Below are 18,832 nucleotides of genomic sequence, written 5' to 3'. Positions count from 1 at the left end.
TTATACAAATAGAAAACCTTTGTGATTAAAATACAAAAAAATACCGACGAGGATGGGATTCGAACCCACGCGGGCAGAGCCCATTGGATTAGCAGTCCAACGCCTTAACCACTCGGCCACCTCGTCCTTGAAAATAACACGGTTACATAACAATTAATTACATCAGGTACTACTTGCAATGTACACACTCTGATTTTATTTAAATTAATCTTAATTTAAATTTTTGTACAAAATAATTACAATTACTACAATTAAAGTAGTGCAACATACAAGTACAACACAAGTGCATAATGATATTACAGTTTTAAATTTTTACAGTAAAATTTTAGTTGCGACCACGTGATCAGCCCCTTACCTTACCAAGTACGGTCACATGTGCTTATTTGACAACTGTTTACATAACTTAACCTCAATTTTTTAAACATATTTACCTAAATTTTTTATACAAAAATTTTGAATTAAAACGCCTTCGCTGATATTTCGTAAGCAAATATTTCAATGCAGACTCACCGCACATCCCACAGTTAACCTTTACGAATGCATTCAGCATGTTCAATTCGTCGGTAATGAAGTTAACCTTAGCTGTATCCTTTTTGCTGCACTTTATTCTATGCAGCACTAACTTTTCCAACATTAATTTACCCCCTGAACATCTGCCCTACTATTTCACTGCATTTCCGGAAGTGGCATCGAAATGTCGTGAATCTCCTCAGTGTCCTTACAAAAGTTATCTAGACCAGGAAAGTTATTGGGGTTACCACTACAACCATGTCTGGGGTCAACAATACTCAGTACCGGACTGTCCCGGCGATCATAAAGGCTGGGTCAAAACGAAATTTGATCAGCAAAACACTTTTTACACTCAAGGGGACTTTGGGTTTGTTAAGCAGCAGTTGCATGAGTTGAAAGTGCTTTGTGAGCCCTTGTTTCCTGAGGATAGTATTTTGGAATGTTCAGATCATCTGCGTTTTTGTAGAGGACGTAACATTATGATAAATTTCACCAGACTTGCAGAGAGAAAAGAACCTTTTAGGTATAAAATGGATGTGTTGAGTGATGGTGATATTGGAGGCTTTTGTACTTTGAATAAAGAGCAACTTGAGCATCAAGCTGATCATATAAGTGCTTTACAAAGCTGGGGACCAGAAATGAGATTTTTTACTCAACTACCTCAAAGACCTATGGAGAATGGGTTATGTGATGTTGTTATAGATAGGCCTACCTACATAATGAAGATTGATGCCAGTAAGTAACAAGTTAGGGTTTGAGAGGTGATTTTACAGGTAAAACTCTTCTAGCTGTCAACATGTACCATCATTTTTGTGACTTTCTTAATTTGTATGCATCACTACACTTAAATCATACATTCTCAACAGATGTTCAAATATTAATCTGGGAAACGTTTACTTACCGTTCACTGTTTCAAGCCACTTGGGAGGCATTTACTGACCATCCTTTATGGGATCTCAACCTATTCAAAGGAGAAACTGTGTGCTTTAAAGATGTAGTTTTTCCTTTACTTCCTCGCATGATATTTGGTCTTTATTATAACACACCTTTAATATATGGTTGCAAACAAAGTGGACTGTTTCATGCATTCTCCAAACATATTTTACACAGACTAAAAATTCCAATTTATCCAAAAAGGAGTCAGAAAGTTAGAGTCACTTTACTGTCCAGAGACACTAGGTACAGGAGAATTTTAAATGAAGATGAATTAATTGAAGCCGTGAAAGATGATGATGACATTGAAATTAATAGAGTGGTTTACAACAGGGATGTACCATTTAAAAAACAGTTAGAAATCACAGCCAATACTGATGTTTTAGTTGGAATTCATGGGGCAGGATTGACTCATTTACTGTTTTTACCTGATTGGGCTGCAGTTTTTGAAGTGTAACTAGCAAAAGCTTGTTGTAGCAAATTTGAAAAAATATTGCTTGCAGGTATAACTGTGAGGATGTTAACTGCTATGCAGACTTGTCTAGACTCAGGGGTGTTCATTATGTTACATGGAGAGACAAGGAAAAACTGACAGCAAATAGTGATGTAAGTTTTTGATTCTGTCTGAAATGTATGATTGCAAAAATATTTAGGGTTCCTATGAGGGAGCAGCTCATGCAAAGTTTGTCAATTACACTTTTGATAAAGAAGAGTTTAAAGCTCTCCTTAAAGAAGCAACAGACTATGTGAAACGACATCCAAAATTTAAAGAAACACATGAAAGAAGCCATCATGATGAGCTGTAATTTTTAGTGTTATTGTTAATAATAAACACACTGGTGATATGAAATATCAGGGTAACTTTTCGCTCATTTTATAATACAATTTACAGTAATCATAATAGTATTAAGATTGATCTGATTATACATGGTTATGTGTTGTTTTATATTAAGTTATAATTTATAAAAGCAGTATTAAAAATACTATTTTTTGTACATTTTAACACAGGCAGCTTTATTGATAACACCTAAAATTCTAACAGTAAAGAGAAACAAACAGTAAACAATAAATAAAATTTGGTTTATTGGTAATAGATGAGGCACTGCAGAAATAATATCACATTTTACTTATTTCCAAATAATGTCTTATTACTATAAAAAGATTAAAACCTATATAAGTTCCAAAAATACAGTGTATAAAGTTATACAGGGTGTTACAAATTCAAACAAAATTATTTAGCAAAAAAATAGTCAATACGTCAAACTGGACAGTGATTTTTTTGGGTCATTTTTAAAACCTCGCCATTTCGAAACGAATCAACAGATTTTAATGCGGTTCGGACTGTTATTGGGCTTGGTTTATTGGCTTTTTACTAGTGTAAAAAACTTTTGCTCTAATTCACTCTAACTGCCTTATACAGAGCGTGAAAGAAGTGCGTGCAAAATAGTGAAATTTTCAAGTAGTTTATTTTAACATAAGGAAGTGTTATTTAGGACAATATCTCGGGACGTTTTTGGGTGTTTTCCAATTAACGTCCCATGTCTTAACAAATAATGATTTATCCGAAAAAAACATTACAGTGCTGAAGCTCGAATTAAGTTATGGCAGCAGCTTTTTATGTGTCATTTTAGTTGGGTGTAGATCCAATATTATCTGTTACATAATTTTTATAGCAACCCTATGACCAATCAGACCATACAAGGTGGAGTCACTTTACTAATAAATATTTTTAACTTTTTTCTTACATTTAGTAACTTGTTGTCTGGGTATTACATCGGGACGTTTTTGGGCGTTTCTTAAATTAACGTCATGTGTCCGAAGAAATATCGATTTTTCAAGTAAAGTTTAATCTTGAATTAAGCCATATTAGCAGATTCAGGTTTGTATCTATCATTCAAATGCCGTTGCATGTTTAACATTATCTGAGTACTTTTCAGGACAAGCCCCATATTTGGTAAAACCTTACAGGGTGTCCAGCGACAGTGAATGAAACTTGAAATTCTTTGCACAAGTTCTTCTTCCACTTTAGCTGTCTCTAAACACCCTGTATGATTATATCTGTCAAGGGAGTTGACTTAAAATTATGCAACACATAATATGGAACCTACACGTGACTTAAAATGACAGTTCAAAGCTCAGTTAATTGGGGAACGGCCAAAAACGTCCCGAGATATTGACTTAAGCAACACTTCCTTATGTAAAAACATTTGGGAACCACTTGAAAATTTCACTTTTTTGCACCTGCTTCTTTTCCATCCTGTATGGTACAGTGACGGTGCATTTAAGTAAGAGTTTTTTTCATCAACCAAAAGCCAATAAATTAAGGTCAATGATAGTCCAAACCGCATTAAAATGTGTCGTTTCGTTTAGAAACGGCAAGGTTTTAAGAATTACCCAAAAAAATCACTGTCCCGGTTGAGGTAGCGCGCAGTTTAGTAGTGTTCACTATTTAAAATTACAATTTTAATTTCCACTGTTTTAAATACAGTAAAAATACCGTGGCAGAATTAATAAACATATAACAGAACAGAATAAGTACTGAATAAAAAGTACTGACTAGTTTGGTTTTAATCGTTAGGTTAATTATACCGGTGACTACATTGGCGATTAAAAAAAATATTAGACCATTATAGTTAATCGCTTCATACAAATAAGGGGAGCACACGTAATTAGTTAGTTTGTGCTGAAACATTGCCTTCTCGCCATTTTCAGCAAGGTAAAACAGCCAACTCATGAAAATACCTAAGAAAAGTACCCAGGAAATATAACCAGCATTGGCCAGACGTCTAGACACTTCAAAACTGTTGTTACACACTATGGTCATTGTTAAAGTAAAAAAAGTCCACAGGAAAAACTTTATTGTAGTTTTTGCATAACTTTTTTCCGAAATTTTTATACTATACGCAAAATATAGAGAGTACATATACAAAGCTACATAGCCTATGGTTGAGACTATGCCTTCTTTATTAGCATCCAAAAAAGTCTCTCTTCCCTGTCCCTCAAAAACCCATTTCTTAAATGACAGTTGAATTAAAATCTCATGAGCTGCCGTAATACTTATCGCATGCAACAGAACGTATTTCACTTTAATCACATTGAGAATACATGAAGAGAATATTTTAGTAAATGCCAAGGTTATGAAAAAATTCCAGTGAACCCCATACTCTCTGTCAGACACTTTATAATGAGTTAACTTAGTGAGAATTAAGCGCAAAATTCCGATTATAAGCAGTATTAAAGAACCCTTAACTGAGCTTTTAATAGAGTCTTTTTTGCCACGCACTTCAGGCGCTACAATACCATTAGCAAATACATAAAGCCCTACACCCACATCCATTAAACTAAAACCAGTTTTGTGGGTTTTTGAATACCTAACAGGAAAAATGCGAAAGTCTACAGCTAAAATTGCTATCACAGAAATCAAATTAATTGTGGCACGAATATTGGTGACATAGTCTTTTTTGTTGGGGTTTGTAGTCTTTTTAAGTGGCCGAATGTTCTTTTTACGTTTAAACCACAAATAAACCAGATATACCAACAAGTGCATACCCAAAAGAAAGCATGTTATAATTACTACGTTGGTGACATACTTTGAGAGAACAGTTACATTTAAAATTACAGGAATGACTATGATGGTAAATTCCAGCAAGGCTGCTGATACTGGATGCTGGACTGACAGTAGTGATGTGAGGAGAACTGCTACTACCATATAAAAAAATGATGGGATGATCAGCAGGAAGGTTTCTGCAGCATCTTGACTGTTTTCAGTTGTCTGAAACAAAAAAGAGCATATTTGGGTTTGTCCCATCTCTAAATTATACCTATAATATCTGTAGGTATGTAAGGGATGGAAGGAAGAAGTGTGATTTGTTTGTTGTTTATTGGTGTTTTAACTTTAAAACAAGGCAAGTTGACAAAAATGTATAAGAGCATTTGCCAAAAGGTTTTATGTATTTTGAACATAATTCCCATAATGGGAAGTAGAAGGGATTTAACTGTGATAATACATACTTGATTAAAGGTGACCTCCATGACTATAAAATCTCCTTATAACCATTAAACATTTTGTATAAAACACTAGGAAAATATTGTAAAACTATTTAGCATTATTGGATATATTTTGTACCCTCAAATTGTTATAACAAAAACCAAATAAATAACAAAACACTTCCTGAAAATCTAAACTGAAAAATCTAACCTCAATTTTCGTTTTGTTGATATTGATGAAAATTCACCGATTTGCGCCATTGGTTACGCCAAAATTTCGAAAATTTTCCCGCCCAACTTTGCCTCCTTATAGCATGTTCTTCCAGGTCCACCTCGGTTTGTGTGGTTGAATTTGAATTTTCCAATTTCCACGCCAAATTTGGTTCAGTGCTGGAACTGCTTAGTAAATACTTTTCGTTCAGTTTTGGTTCTGAAGAACTTCTACAGTCCAAAAGCTGCATCATTTCCGTTTTAACGAGGGGATCCCAGGACGACAAGGGCACTAAATATTCATCGTCGCCCTCGCATTGGAAATTTTGCGAGACTAAAGTGGCTAAATTTACCATTGACGGACTTTCGGCCAAATGGGTTCCATCACCGGGTACAGCAATATCATTCATCAAGTTCCATTTGTTGGGTTTGTGACTTTTGCGCGCACCTGATGATCCTCTGCATTTTATTCGAACAATCGTAATTTCTGAGTCGGTATGGCGTATGTTTCCTGGAGTGGGCACTAAGGAAGTCTCGTCGAACTTAACAACAGTCCTGTTTACGTCTGTGGGGTTTTGGAAAGCCGAACAAAAACCGCGCTTAATATTCAAAGCATTACCGTGCTTGTAGACGTTATATTGACCCAAACGTTTACGTGCGTCTATTATGTCCTCGATTTGTTTAAAATTTGTATTAACTGCTTGGAAATTTACCATTTTAAACTTGAATTTTTGTGTTGTTTATTCACTTCTTGTCGTGTAAACGTAAACTTCAGTTTTTCAATAAATCAAAAAGGTTAAACTTGTCGGCGATTCAGAAAGAGAGAGAAAGATATAATCTTCTATAAGTGTAAAGAGGAACACAACGTATTTGCTGATTTATTTAAATGCCGTCAGAGGGCTTATCTATTTCCTTATCGCACCACTGTTGGAAACCACTTTTGTCGCTGACAAAACCCAGATGAGTTTGACACTGACGTTTTTACAAAAAGGTTATTTTTTGTGCAAAAATAGTTTATTTATTGTATATTGTTAATTATTCGTAATTTTAGCAATGTTTAAGTGATTATTTATTGTAAATTACACATTAACATAAGAAAAATGGAGAATATCGACTCGGAGGTTAGTAGCTTGGATGAGGAAACAGCATTTTTGGTCAATAGCAATTCAGATAAACCTTCAGAAAACAGCTTTGAGGAGGATATTGTAGATACTAGATCTGAACTAAGATTTGAAAGGGGTAAGTAACACTTTTAACCAACTGCACATATCTAAACAGTTGCCATAGATATTGAGAGTGATGGTGAAAAAGAAAAGCGAAAACAAATTGAAACAGCCATAGGCAATGATCACACTACTTTAAAAACCTGGAAGGATCTGGCAATCAGCAAATATGGTCTAGTTGCAGGTAGCAATATAGTTTCTTTTCTTGTAATACAACTTAATAACAAAACTTTTTTCAAAGATGATTTAAGATATACAGTATGGCCCTTGCTACTGGAAGTAGATCCAAGCACTGATGAAATAATACCATCACTAGAAGAATTATCTAGTCACCCAGAGTACCAACAAGTTGTTCTAGATGTAAATAGGTCACTTAAGAGATTTCCCCCAGGCATTCCATATGAGCAAAGAGTAGCACTGCAAGACCAGCTTACTGTTTTGATATTGAGGGTGATAATTAAACATCCTCACTTAAGGTATTACCAGGTGAGAAAAAAACACTTTCAAAATAATTCTAGAGGCCTCTGGCAGTTTAAAACAGTTACGGGAAGGTTTAAGACACTTGTAGAAGGGTCTGGCACTTTTTAGCAGGTTCTCTCTCTCTTTAGCAAATAGTCTAAAGTTTTCTTTTTGAACCATCAAACTGACAATAATTGGTCCTATTGTGTGATAAAGCACATATTCTTAGTATGATTAGATGTTCACTATTCTGAGCTGAAAATTGGTAAAAAAGCCTCTGTGTAGCTGTTAAAATTATTCATTAGGCACTGTCTGAAGTAACAGAAAACCAGTACACAGTGTAGGTTTGATTTTACTGCTGGAAAGTCCAGTTATTTTAAAATTGTGTGTGTACTTTAGTTGATTGCTGTAAAGAACTAAAAAGAATGGTAATAGTTAATAACTCAGTCTGTTGTGGAAATAAGTGAGTAATTTTTTTGTCAATCTGCAAAATGCAGGATCAAAGCAAACTTTATAGGGTGTGTTATGTGTAATTAATAGATAATTAAATCAAGTTTTGTCTAATAATTTAAGGTTCTTATCTTATCAGCCTTTTAGTTTTGGTTGAGAGGTTGAACCAAATTATGTGCTGTACCTATGCACAAATCAATTATTATTGTTGTAATCCCACAGAAATTTTTTCAGTTTTTAAGCTCTTTATAAAACACATATAATGGAGGATAAATGAAATAACTCACCATAATAGATTCAATACTCAAGTCGAGTACATTTTTTAAAAAGAGTTTATAGGAATTTTTCTCTAGAACAACTCCCATTATAACTTATTTTGCACTATGTTCTGTGTACTTATTTTCTAAATTGAACAACCACATGATTACCACAACCACCATAACTAATATAAGTTGCAGTTTAATATGAACTATATGTACAGATTCAATCAGGTAAACTACACTGAAAAATAAATCAAAATTCGATTAAGGAAACAATTTTGTAATAATTATTCTATGTACCTTATCTCATCTTATCTACAATGTTGGATAACTATTGTTGCATTTGACAAATACTCTAGTTAAAACTCACCACCTGTTATAATACCTACCAGAAGATTTATAACATTTAGCTGCCACAAATAATTAAAATTGGTAACGTTTCTGATCACCCCCATTATAGAGGAACATATTTAACATCTAACTGAATGCAATTTGAAAAGCGTGTTACTTTTTTTAAACCGGTAGTCTCCGTGTGTAGATAAGTTACCGGAGATTAGATAGATTCAACATCAACGCAATTAAACCGAACAACGAAGCTTTAGCAATTGATAATTAAGACAATATTTAACTAGCAAACACATCAGTAGGTTTTAAATGTCTCTGACAGTGTAATTAATTTATGCCTGATTTTACCATAATTTGTTTTTGAACTTTTGCAACCTTGCGTGGTATGGTTGTAATAAAAATCAGAGAAGTAATGATTATTTATAAACATTATTGCTGGCTGGTTTATTTTTAATCTAAAATTAGATTAGACTTGATCTTGTATAATGTGTTTTGTAGGTTCATTAAATCGGTTATTATAGAACAGAATGCCGCTTCTTATCTGATTATCAACTTTATTGGGATAAATGGTATCTTTAATAAGCTAGTTATAAAGTAATAAAGTGTTTTTGAAGTGCTATTATTGTTTTTAAATAAAAATTACTCTCACTCTGTTTGTCAAAAATACTTCGCCTCCTCTGTTATGTGAAAAACCAAGTTAAAAATTTGTTTTTCTAATTTTGGCATATAAAGTGACACTTTTCAAAACTGATTAAAGTGACAAAACGTTTTACTTTATGTAACTAGTTATGAAACGTTCATTTCATCACTCCCTGTTTTTATGCATTTCCGTAGAAACATATGGGCGACATCCATCATAACATGTCGTTGTCACTGTTTATACAAGGTGTTATGAAAGTGAATATTTGTGTTAAATCACTTTAAAAGATGGTTTTTACCGCTTTTTGGTCAAAATTAGAAAAAATTATGTATGCAACACGTTTCGAAAATGTCTTATTGTGTAACTCATTCAAATTGTAGAAACAAACATTCATTCGTTACACAAAATCGATCTTTTCGTAACTGGTTACATAAATAGCTATTTTTCTCAGCATTTATTAGAGTAACTATTACCCTACTAGCACATTTAGTAAAATATACCAAGTGTGACATAAACATAACATTTACAGGGTTATCACGATGTGGCTATTACCTTTCTACTCGTGGTTGGTGAGGTTGTAGCCTTTAGGATAATGGAAAAACTGAGTACTGAGAATTTACGTGAATGCATGGAACCTACAATGGAAAAAACTGATTACAGGTTGAACTACATCTACGCCCTGCTTAGTAACGTTGACAGGGATTTGCACAACTTTATTGATAGGTTAGGGTTTCTATTGGTTTTTAAAGTGGTTTTGACGGGATTTAGTATATTATAGTGCAGGCGTTGGTACCATGTTTGCGCTTCCTTGGTACTTGACGTGGTTTGGCCACTCCCTCAACCAATACAAAGACGTGGTTCGGTTGTATGATTTCTTCTTGGCAACTCCTGAGTTGATGCCACTGTACGTGGCTACATCTCTGGTGATTAGTCGGCGAAGTGAAATTTTTGCCGAAGGTATTTTAATGAAAAATATGGTTTTAGTAGTTTTTATATGGTTTTTTTAGGTTGTGATATGGCTAGTATTCATTGTTTGCTTTCGCAAATTCCTGACAATCTAGACTTCGAACCTATTTTAATAGAAGCGCAGAAGCACTATAAAAATTATCCGCCAGATAAGTTGGAGAAGTTGGTTAAGAAACGCGTGGACAGAGAGTATGTAAACTTCAGTTTGCTTTTTGTGCTGAAAAAAATGTTTTGTGTAGTGCGAAAGGTGTTTTCTATTAGCTTTTACCTACTTCTGCTTTCCTCTTTGGTTACGCGTAGGCATCCTAACCGCAAAACACACTAAATAATTTATTGTTACTCTCACAGCTTTTGTAGTTTAGTTGCAATGTACATTTTACTGTTATTAAACTTTGCTTTAGCTTTTTTACTATTCTAATGTTACTAAACTCACTGACAACTCGAAACAAAAACCAAGGACCAATTTCCTTTTAAGAATGGCCGAGCGCAAGAAGAACGAACAGATTATGCGCAACAGAATACGTGGCCAAAAAAGCCTTTGGGTGAGACTGAACAACAGAATGCCTCATTGGTTGGTGTTTAGTAGGCGCAGTCGTCTTGGATTTGCTTTTGCTACAGCCACAGTCCTGATTGCTTACTTGTACTACATTAAATATGGCGGGGAGGTGCGTCTGCCATTTTTAAGGTAAGTCACAACAAAAAAATACTCCTTAACAATCTAGTAAAATGTAAAAAATGTTTCTAGTACGTTTAATACATGACATATGGTGATGTCGTCGGGATCTGTCAAGAATTTGATACGTCAAAGGTTTTATAGCAGCTTTTAGATGTCTACAAAATCATCCTCTATAGTCATTAATATATTGAATGGCCTCCTACATTTAATCTTTTTTATTACAAAAAAAATGGTTAATTTTGTTATTTATCATCCAAATTTTTTTATTTATTCATTATTTTTTATGGTCCCGGCGATTTTTCTTTTAATCGTTTTTAAGTGGTTTTATTTCTATCAAGGTTTCTGCAATGGAAGGTTTTTGGATTGTCTTTTCCGCTTTCATGACAAACATAATTGGTAACCCATACACATAAAAACATTGAAACAAATGTTTTTAATTCATGTTGTATGATCTCACCCAGTTTGTTATTGCTTCCCAAATATAAAAAGTTAATTATTACTTACCCTTCTAGAGATGGGCCCAAGATAAATTTTTCCACGAAGAATTTACGGAAAACGGTAAATTATCGGGATTTTTTTTACAAAAGTGTCTTAAGGATTTTGAATTTTTTTTTGTTCGTTAAATGTTCAGTAATTTACCGAGAATATTCTCGGTTATGAATAAATACAATAATTTTCCCACAATCAAAACAAAAACATGAAATTTGAAGCATAGTCCTGAAATTTAACAAACTATTAAGGGCCAGTAGTTTCAGTCCATTTACTGCATTACAACTATGTATACAATATAAATTAAATAATTCCTTATGACAATCTAATGATCTCTCTCTACATTGCAAAAACCTTCCTGCACAAACTGTCAAAAACGAACATGTGATTATATTGCTTTACTGTGTTAGATGTAAGTTTAGTGTAAGTGTGACCCGTGCATTTATTAATTTGTTATGTCTTTGTTTTTTTTTACGTGTAGGCTGAAACACTCTAAAAATAGTGGCGAGTAGGATAGGAGCCTTTACAGTTTAGGCGCCTCTGGATCTATTCCAAAGTTGAAATTACTCTAAAAAGAATGAAAAGTTGCTTTAAAGAGCCACAATGTTTGTGTATTTTGTTAAGATGGCTTCGAAATTTCGCCTATAGTCTAAGAAGTACAGATATATTAACTGTTTAAGAGAATGTTGTTGATGAGTTTAATTTTTTTGTAATTGATGGGGTGTGTATTGTTTACTTTTGAAGGAAAATTAAATATATACTTTGTTTATGATTTGCTTTACTTTTCTGAAACAAAACTGCCAAATAAAGTTAAATAATAGGTATGGATTACATGCAGAGGGTTTTATTTTCCGTCATTTCGTTTAATCTCATCTCATACGGAATTGTTGGGAGAGTTGTTGGCAAAATAGATCCAAAACCTAAGTTTTAAACAAGAACAAGCCTCTGTAGGTTTTAAGGAAATAAAAATAAAACAATTATGCTGAAACTAAACATTTGCTATTTATTAGAACCCACACAGACACTCAAACTAATGAGTAATAAATAGCATTTTGTTAAAACTTATATAGTCTAATTATTGAAAAAATCACATTATATGCCAATCACATTCGATTATGGTGTAAAAAAAATAATAAATAATATTAACATGCCGAAATAATGAGAATGATACTGAGTATTTATGTAGTATAATGTACATTTTGAAGACTTAATAAATTGGAAAATTCTTAACAGATTTAATGTCAAAGATGGTCCTGATCTCAAAGCAGTGTCAATACTACACCTAATGAACCTAAACTTTGTAAATGAAACTAACATGACGATTTGACTTAACCAGAGAATCAGCCTTAACCCCATCAAATGTCATTAACATACAAACCCTCATCATCGACCACATTGTCCGTATTTTCCTTCATAAAGTAACTCCACATTTTGTTAATCCAATTATGCTGCGGTACCGGTTCAGGAACATACTCTTTGGCGGTGGGATGATCACTCCGCACCAATCCGGCCACGTATTGCAGAGTCAAATTGCTGTGCAAAATGGCCAAATGGTCAACACTGGGCAATGCTTCGTAGAAGACTTTTTGTTTTTGTAACGTCCGCCAGTGGTGGCAGCCTTCCAGTGAACGTCGATTTACTGTTACATCACCATCACCGTAAACCAAAGTAGGACTGCCGTCTAACCAACTTCCAGGTTTGTAATAAAGTCTGGAAATGTTTTATTTGTGAACAGATGCATAAACAGGATGATTTACAGTGATGGTATAATAATAGAAGTATCTAAAGATTCATTTAAATCAGGGTTCAGAGGATATATATCCAGTGATATATATCATGATATTCATCATCTTGATATACAGTGTGACCCATTTAGAATGGAAACACCCCTATAAAATTTTAGGTTATTAACCGATTTCAATGATTTTTTTTTTGAAATAATTAGGAATGAAATGTCTATTATGGGAGAAAATTTTAAATATTTATTTCAGTTTTCAGGTCATATTACGAGACTTTTTCTTGATAGAAAATGGAGAATTTTTATTAGCGATTTTTTTATTGAAAAAATTACTACGCCACTGGATCTATAGTGCTTTCAAATAGCTGTGACCAAATTTTTTTTTTATTTTTTTTTTTGATTTTTTTTTTTTTGATTTTTTTTTTAGAAATTAATTTATTAATAAGTAATAATAAACAAATAAATAGTAACACCATTTCTATGGCAACAGTTGATGCAGGGTGTTCTTTTGTGACCGTTAGCTTAGAGGATTTTTGAATTTTAATTTGTCATAACTTTGTTATTAATGAATGGATTTTCATGAAATTTTGGTCACAGCTATTTGAAAGCACTATAGATCCAGTGGCGTAGTAATTTTTTCAATAAAAAAATCGCTAATAAAAATTCTCCATTTTCTATCAAGAAAAAGTATCGTAATATGACCTGAAAACTGAAATAAATATTTAAAATTTTCTCCCGTAATAGACATTTCATTCCTAATTATTTCAAAAAAAAATCATTGAAATCGGTTAATAACCTAAAATTGTATAGGGGTGTTTCCATTCTAAATGGGTCACACTGTATATCCGATATATTCGATATTTTTATTAATTGAATAAAAACCGGTTTCAGTTATTCAAAGCATCAAAAAATTATTATATTAAGTATCAAGAATATTAAGTAAGCTTTACTGAACGGTGACAAAGTTTGGTTTTCTAATTTGTCTGAAATTAGTAAAGCTGTTACTATTCGAGATGCACGGAAAAGGTACATTTTCTCGACAATGAATCAGTCGAGAAATAGATAGTTTTCAGAGTTGCATAATAAAAAGTGTATTTTTTTGTATAGAAATAATATAAGTTATTATAAAAGGATTTGTGTTAAAACAAAATATAGCTTAAGTAAGCATAAAACAAAACAATTTTTTTAGTTTTTTATAGCTAAGTATATAAAGATTGAAAATGATATATATCGGATATATATCTGATATATATCCGATATATATCATGTGATATGATATTTATATAAATATCATGATATTTTTAAACCCTGATTTAAATTCTACCCTCACCATTTGAAATCTCAGAAACTATAACTCGTACGAAAAAGTCTTTCTTATGAGCGATATATTAAAATAGATTTTTAGGTGAAAAATTCTCCAAGAAAATATTTAGGAAGATATTTTGGAAACTCACAAACATGAATATCTTGTCGATTAATGTTTCTAATTGATACTTCAAACCAGAAATTTCTATCTTTTTTGGTTTTCACAATATTTTAATATTTTTAAGTGATATTTATTCCAAAAACTGGAGCGGTAGGTTTCAATTGGCTAGCGGTCTATTTTGCAGTTTATCTTGGTTATTTAAAAAGGAGTGTGATTCACTCGTAAATTGATAATTGTATTATTGATATGGTAGTACAAAAATAAGTTACGTTCATTGACGTATCATTTTCAATTGCTAAATTAACCAATTTTTTGTTGTGAAAACAAAACTCAGTTGATCTCCACAAATATTTATTAAATAAGTTGTTCTCTGCCTAACATGTTTCGGGTGTATTCAGACACCCATCTTCAGAGGCTGCAAGTTATACAGTATGTTAATTAATTACTTACAAAACTAAGGGCATGGAAGCCTACCTTCGTCTGCTGGCTGTCATTCTACAACACTTGTAGAGTGAGAGAGTGGAGACTTGTAGTGATCTAGTTAAGTTAGGCTTCCATGTCCTTAGTTTTGTAAGTAATTAATTAACATACTGTATTGGCGTTTCAAGATAAGAGATACTCCTCTGATGATCAGTTTTGAAAGCAGTTTCGGGCATTCCAGCTGTCATTTCTCCGTTTGTTTACATTGATTTTGGTTAGGAATTTAGCAGGGTTTCATAAATATGAAGTGGCATGTGATGGCGCTGCGATCTTAACTTAAAACGCCAATAACTTGCAGCCTCTGAAGATGGGTGTCTGAATACACCGGAAACATGTTAGTCAGATAACAACTTATTTAATAAATATTTGTGGAGATCGACTCTGAGTTTTGTTTTCACTTATTATGTATCATGTTCTACACCTACCACCTGTTTTTAAATTTGAAATTTGCAGTAAAATGATCAGGTTTCTAGTTTTTCTTCACTTGAAAATTTCATTTAAATTGAAAAATGTAATAAATCGACTAACCTCGTTTGACTAGTACTGGCCGCCGTTACTTAAATATTTACTAAAAATTGTGGTTTTGGTTCAACAAGCACTACTAACTCAAGTAATAACAGTTTAGGCACTTATTAGGTAACTACTTTACCAAGCAAAACATATTAGAGTTTTAAATACTAAATACAGATACAGATCTTATGCAAACATCACACTATATCAACAATAAAATTAATAAACCGATATAAGTACGTCATTTAAGTGAATCAATATTTATTACGTTTAATATTCGGAAATCAACTACTTCAATTTGATCTGATTTTTTTAATTAACTTTAGAAGTTTTAAATATAATAATCGGTTTGTACTGCTCAAGGGAACCAAACTTAACCCACTCAAAATAAAATCGTTCTATAACATTATCTTATCACTGCTTCTGGTCACACCACAATATACTACAAGGCAAGTGCATTAACATTGGGAACAGCATCAGGCGATATTATCGGTCGGCTGATTAGGCTAAAGTCCGCGTAGTAGCCCCATTATTATTGATAAAAACCATTATTAAGATAAATCAAAATTACCTTTCAACTGTAGGTACTCCAACTCCATACAAACAATGCACCTCAACTCCGGGCGGTTTGAAATTGACTTGATAAGGCTCCAAGTCTTTTCGCATTTCCCAGCCGTCAGTAAATGAAATTTCCCTAAAGTTTTTTTACCTTTTATATTAAAGAAAAAAGTACCATACAAAGAGTAGTCTTAATAAAGCAATTACGTTGAAATTTCAGGGTTTTTTCAATAAATACTTACTCGAAAAATTCCTGTAAGTTACTCAGAGTAAAGTTTTGTTTTTCAGTTTGAACGAGAACTTCGTCTGGTTTCCAAAACAAGGGTGATGGTAATAACCACGCGGTACTCGGATGGGAAATTTGTTCTGCCCTCATTATACTCGGTCGTAGGACGTACGATCCTAAGTCATCTCCTGTATATGAATAAAACAGTCAAAAACAAAGTCTGTAAAAAATTAAATTTTCAAAAACAGGTGTCTCTTATTAATAATTATTTTTAATTGCTTTTATGGACTGTTTCTGCAATACTCACTGGTTTAAATATTAAAAAGGTGTTTTCTTTTACCATTCTACTTAAAAGTAGTTTACTTTGTGCTACTTCAGGAAATGATAATAAATAGGAATTAATATTAATTTAACATACTAAATTACTGCAGGGTTGGGTTGTTTTAAAACAACTGTTTTAACACAGTTGTTTAAAACACTGCAAATAAAACAGGTGGTGTTTAAATCAGTGTTTTAAAACTTATGTTTAAAACACTGTTTTTTTTTTTCAACTAATTAAAAGCTGATTATTATGTGCCTATATTTAATTTATTTAGTGTTTTCAATTCTTTGAGCCTGTGGTTTGCTGTATTGTAATTTTTAAATTAGAGTTTTTCTTGTTTTTTTTTAAATTTTTTTCAGTATGAAAGAACCAAAACTAAAAAAAAAAATCAATTTGAAACATACATTTTAATGCTACTTTTTTAAAAGGAATATTTATGCACTAGGCAGCTACCAGCTCTACAAAACTTTATTGAAAATATAGTTAACTACATAGGAACAGAGGTATAACACCTGTAAAGTGTAAACTGTAAAAAAATCTGAACTTAACATGTCACATGGGTAATAAGTTATAAAAGTTAAAAGTCAAGACCTGAAAAAAAAACATAAAAGCTAATCTTCAGCATTACTAGTAGTATACTATACTAGTAAGGTAGTGCCCACGTTCCCAAGCTAAAAACTATGAAAACTTTTACGTACATTATTTAACATTTTTATTTAGATGTTGAAACATGGTCAAGGTTGCCTGTATACTGTATTAGATAGCAAGATAAATATTGTTTTAAAACACTTTTTTGATTTTAAAACAATGTTTTATTTCACACGCAAGAAAAGACTGTTTTAAAACAAAAAACATGTTTTTTTGGTTAAAAAACAAGTTTTTTGTTTTTTTTAGAAAAAAACAATTTTCACCCAACCCTGTAAATTAGGTTTGATCTTAGATAACTGAAAGTAAATAGATTTAGTACTTTTTTGAGGGTTTAAGTGCTTTTCTTTAATTTTCTGTGTTTGAAAAATTTGGAAACTTGTAAACTGCTTCAGGATTTAGGTTCAATTTTAAAAACCACATTTATTAAATATAGAAAAAAGAAGTAATTTACAGGAGTTGTGAGGAAACTTTGGTAGTTTTTCAACCTCTTTTGCTTGGAAAATATGCATTTGGGAACTAATGCTACTACTTCTCAACAATAGGGTGAAGAAAGACTAGCTTTTTGTAACTCTGCATTAGAATAACAATTTGGACCAAAAAATTGTTTCTTTAAACAATAACCTTGCAATTTTAATATCATTAGACATTAAAACTGTATTACATAAATTAATAAAAAATTAAATAACCTTAATTAAAATTAAAACTTACCCATAGCATACACTTTGATGGCTTTTACTGAACCACCCCAAACTCCACTTAATGCAATCATCCTTTTAATGTACTTGTCTTTCCAGGCCTGTTCTTGCTGATTCAGAAAATACAATGACATAGGCCCTCCCATTGAATGAACTATCAACATTACTGAAGTTTTATTATTCTCTTCATAAGTATCCTCAATTAATTGCTTCAGTTTAATAAAATAGTCTTTATTCTCATTAGGTCCTTTACGAAAATCATATGGTGCCCCTTTAATACTGATGTTCCGTGTGTACCCCATTCCCACTAATAAATTACCAATATCTTTAAAATAAGCTCCTGTAGAGGCATGACTGGGATCAATCCACTCTACAGTTTCACTGCCTCCAAATCCAGGTACCCGGATTTCAACACCTGGTGCATTTATTGTGGTTCTAGTCTCATTATCGTATTTAAGCTTAATGTTGTCGATCCAGCAGTCTACCACAAGGGGAACAAGCAGTTCCATGTTGAGCCATATGTTAAAGTAGTCATTGCTTGATTTTTCACAAATATAGTGCACCACATCGGTTTTGTTTAGTTTTGCTTCTAGCTGATTGCCTCCATCACCTGGAATAAACACCACAGGGTGTAGGGTGGCACTTAATAACCCAGCACCAAGTAAAATGAGAAATAAACTGTAAATACTTGATAAGTCCATGCTCTTTGTTCTCGACTGTTATTAATCGGCCGATGGACGATGCACTACAACCGTAATGGTTGGTCACTGGTGGCTTTTTGTACGTTTCATATCTTGGCCATATTCAATTGCAAAACGATAATAAAGCTTGTTTACTGTTTTTGTTTATTTAAAATCTAAATCTTGCAAAATTTGAGGTTAGGTCTGTCTGTCGTAAATTCGAATGACGTCAAATAACAGCTGATGAAATTCATTGAAATGACAAATGCTAGACGGGATATGGAACTTAATTGATTTTTATCGGAACTTTGTTTATGTCTTAAAATGATCAAACGCTGTTATAAATAGAAACCTAAGTGACCTCCCGTCGAACTTAGGTTATTATATTTGCGGTAAGGAAA

The 18,832-nt window shown here is 32.6% G+C and overlaps 4 protein-coding genes, 1 long non-coding RNA gene and 1 other non-coding gene across 12 annotated transcripts; 2 read left to right on the top strand and 4 right to left on the bottom strand.

Annotated features, from left to right (window-relative positions):
• Nucleotides 1–44: 44 nt before the first annotated feature.
• On the bottom strand, nt 45–126 carry TRNAS-GCU (transfer RNA serine (anticodon GCU)). Its single transcript has one exon. It is a non-coding gene; the product is annotated as a tRNA-Ser (tRNA).
• Nucleotides 127–395: 269 nt separating this feature from the next.
• Nucleotides 396–2,446, top strand: Eogt (EGF-domain O-GlcNAc transferase). The gene is made up of 4 exons (XM_081985259.1): nt 396–1,245; nt 1,299–1,896; nt 1,947–2,049; nt 2,097–2,446. Exons 1-4 carry the CDS (start codon nt 549–551, stop codon nt 2,247–2,249), a joined length of 1,551 nt encoding a protein of 516 aa, XP_081841385.1. The 5' UTR covers nt 396–548; the 3' UTR covers nt 2,250–2,446.
• A 55-nt stretch (nt 2,447–2,501) lies between these two features.
• LOC145732770 (uncharacterized) lies at nt 2,502–8,693 on the bottom strand. 4 transcript variants are annotated; one of them, XM_081985261.1, is made up of 2 exons: nt 8,422–8,693; nt 2,502–5,215 (listed from the first exon to the last, which is right to left on the bottom strand). In XM_081985261.1, the coding sequence occupies exons 1-2, from the start codon at nt 8,485–8,487 to the stop codon at nt 3,899–3,901; spliced, it is 1,383 nt and encodes a 460-aa protein (XP_081841387.1). In that variant the 5' UTR covers nt 8,488–8,693; the 3' UTR covers nt 2,502–3,898. The 4 variants fall into 4 exon arrangements, with proteins under 4 accessions (XP_081841387.1, XP_081841386.1, XP_081841389.1 ...); XM_081985260.1 differs by lacking the exon at nt 8,422–8,693 and adding an exon at nt 8,060–8,266; XM_081985263.1 differs by lacking the exon at nt 8,422–8,693 and adding an exon at nt 5,642–5,783.
• On the top strand, nt 6,559–11,920 carry LOC145732773 (TBC1 domain family member 20). 3 transcript variants are annotated; one of them, XM_081985267.1, is made up of 9 exons: nt 6,559–6,631; nt 6,692–6,879; nt 6,928–7,047; nt 7,105–7,349; nt 9,547–9,740; nt 9,796–9,974; nt 10,025–10,172; nt 10,459–10,668; nt 11,630–11,920. In XM_081985267.1, exons 2-9 carry the CDS (start codon nt 6,741–6,743, stop codon nt 11,658–11,660), a joined length of 1,266 nt encoding a protein of 421 aa, XP_081841393.1. In that variant the 5' UTR covers nt 6,559–6,631; nt 6,692–6,740; the 3' UTR covers nt 11,661–11,920. The 3 variants fall into 3 exon arrangements, with proteins under 3 accessions (XP_081841393.1, XP_081841392.1, XP_081841394.1); XM_081985266.1 differs by lacking the exon at nt 6,559–6,631 and having other exon boundaries at nt 6,641–6,879; XM_081985268.1 differs by lacking the exon at nt 6,559–6,631 and having other exon boundaries at nt 6,641–6,879; nt 10,729–11,920.
• Nucleotides 11,921–12,131: 211 nt separating this feature from the next.
• On the bottom strand, nt 12,132–18,627 carry LOC145732772 (lysosomal phospholipase A and acyltransferase-like). 2 transcript variants are annotated; one of them, XM_081985265.1, is made up of 5 exons: nt 18,440–18,627; nt 17,765–18,361; nt 16,103–16,274; nt 15,874–15,996; nt 12,132–12,858 (listed from the first exon to the last, which is right to left on the bottom strand). In XM_081985265.1, exons 1-5 carry the CDS (start codon nt 18,450–18,452, stop codon nt 12,504–12,506), a joined length of 1,260 nt encoding a protein of 419 aa, XP_081841391.1. In that variant the 5' UTR covers nt 18,453–18,627; the 3' UTR covers nt 12,132–12,503. The 2 variants fall into 2 exon arrangements, with proteins under 2 accessions (XP_081841391.1, XP_081841390.1); XM_081985264.1 differs by having other exon boundaries at nt 17,765–18,627.
• LOC145732776 (uncharacterized) lies at nt 14,651–15,313 on the bottom strand. The gene is made up of 2 exons (XR_014179055.1): nt 15,173–15,313; nt 14,651–15,142 (listed from the first exon to the last, which is right to left on the bottom strand). It is a non-coding gene; the product is annotated as an uncharacterized LOC145732776 (long non-coding RNA).
• Nucleotides 18,628–18,832: the final 205 nt, after the last annotated feature.

The sequence above is a fragment of the Ips typographus genome, linkage group LG8 (genome assembly GCF_016097725.1).
Source record: "Ips typographus isolate SLU linkage group LG8, UJ_Ityp_2.0, whole genome shotgun sequence".
Classification (NCBI taxonomy): domain Eukaryota; kingdom Metazoa; phylum Arthropoda; class Insecta; order Coleoptera; family Curculionidae; genus Ips; species Ips typographus.
The sequence above is the reverse complement of the archived record's forward strand: the minus strand, read 5'-3'. Positions and strand labels throughout refer to the sequence as shown.

Coding starts and splice junctions, on each gene's coding strand:
- LOC145732770 (XM_081985260.1), bottom strand. CDS start 8,137: ATGGGAGTTGTTCTAGAGAAAAATTCCTATAAACTCTTTTTAAAAAAT. Junction 5,216..8,059: donor TGAGTATTGAATCTATTATG/GTGAGTTATTTC, acceptor TTTTTGTTTCAG/ACAACTGAAAACAGTCAAGA.
- LOC145732773 (XM_081985267.1), top strand. CDS start 6,741: ATGGAGAATATCGACTCGGAGGTTAGTAGCTTGGATGAGGAAACAGCA. Junction 6,880..6,927: donor TGAACTAAGATTTGAAAGGG/GTAAGTAACACT, acceptor CAGTTGCCATAG/ATATTGAGAGTGATGGTGAA. Junction 9,741..9,795: donor TTGCACAACTTTATTGATAG/GTTAGGGTTTCT, acceptor AGTATATTATAG/TGCAGGCGTTGGTACCATGT.
- LOC145732772 (XM_081985264.1), bottom strand. CDS start 18,452: ATGGACTTATCAAGTATTTACAGTTTATTTCTCATTTTACTTGGTGCT. Junction 16,275..17,764: donor CATCAAAGTGTATGCTATGG/GTAAGTTTTAAT, acceptor ATTCATATACAG/GAGATGACTTAGGATCGTAC. Junction 15,997..16,102: donor AACTTACAGGAATTTTTCGA/GTAAGTATTTAT, acceptor AAAAAACTTTAG/GGAAATTTCATTTACTGACG.
- Eogt (XM_081985259.1), top strand. CDS start 549: ATGTTCAATTCGTCGGTAATGAAGTTAACCTTAGCTGTATCCTTTTTG. Junction 1,246..1,298: donor CATAATGAAGATTGATGCCA/GTAAGTAACAAG, acceptor AAACTCTTCTAG/CTGTCAACATGTACCATCAT. Junction 2,050..2,096: donor AACTGACAGCAAATAGTGAT/GTAAGTTTTTGA, acceptor AAAAATATTTAG/GGTTCCTATGAGGGAGCAGC.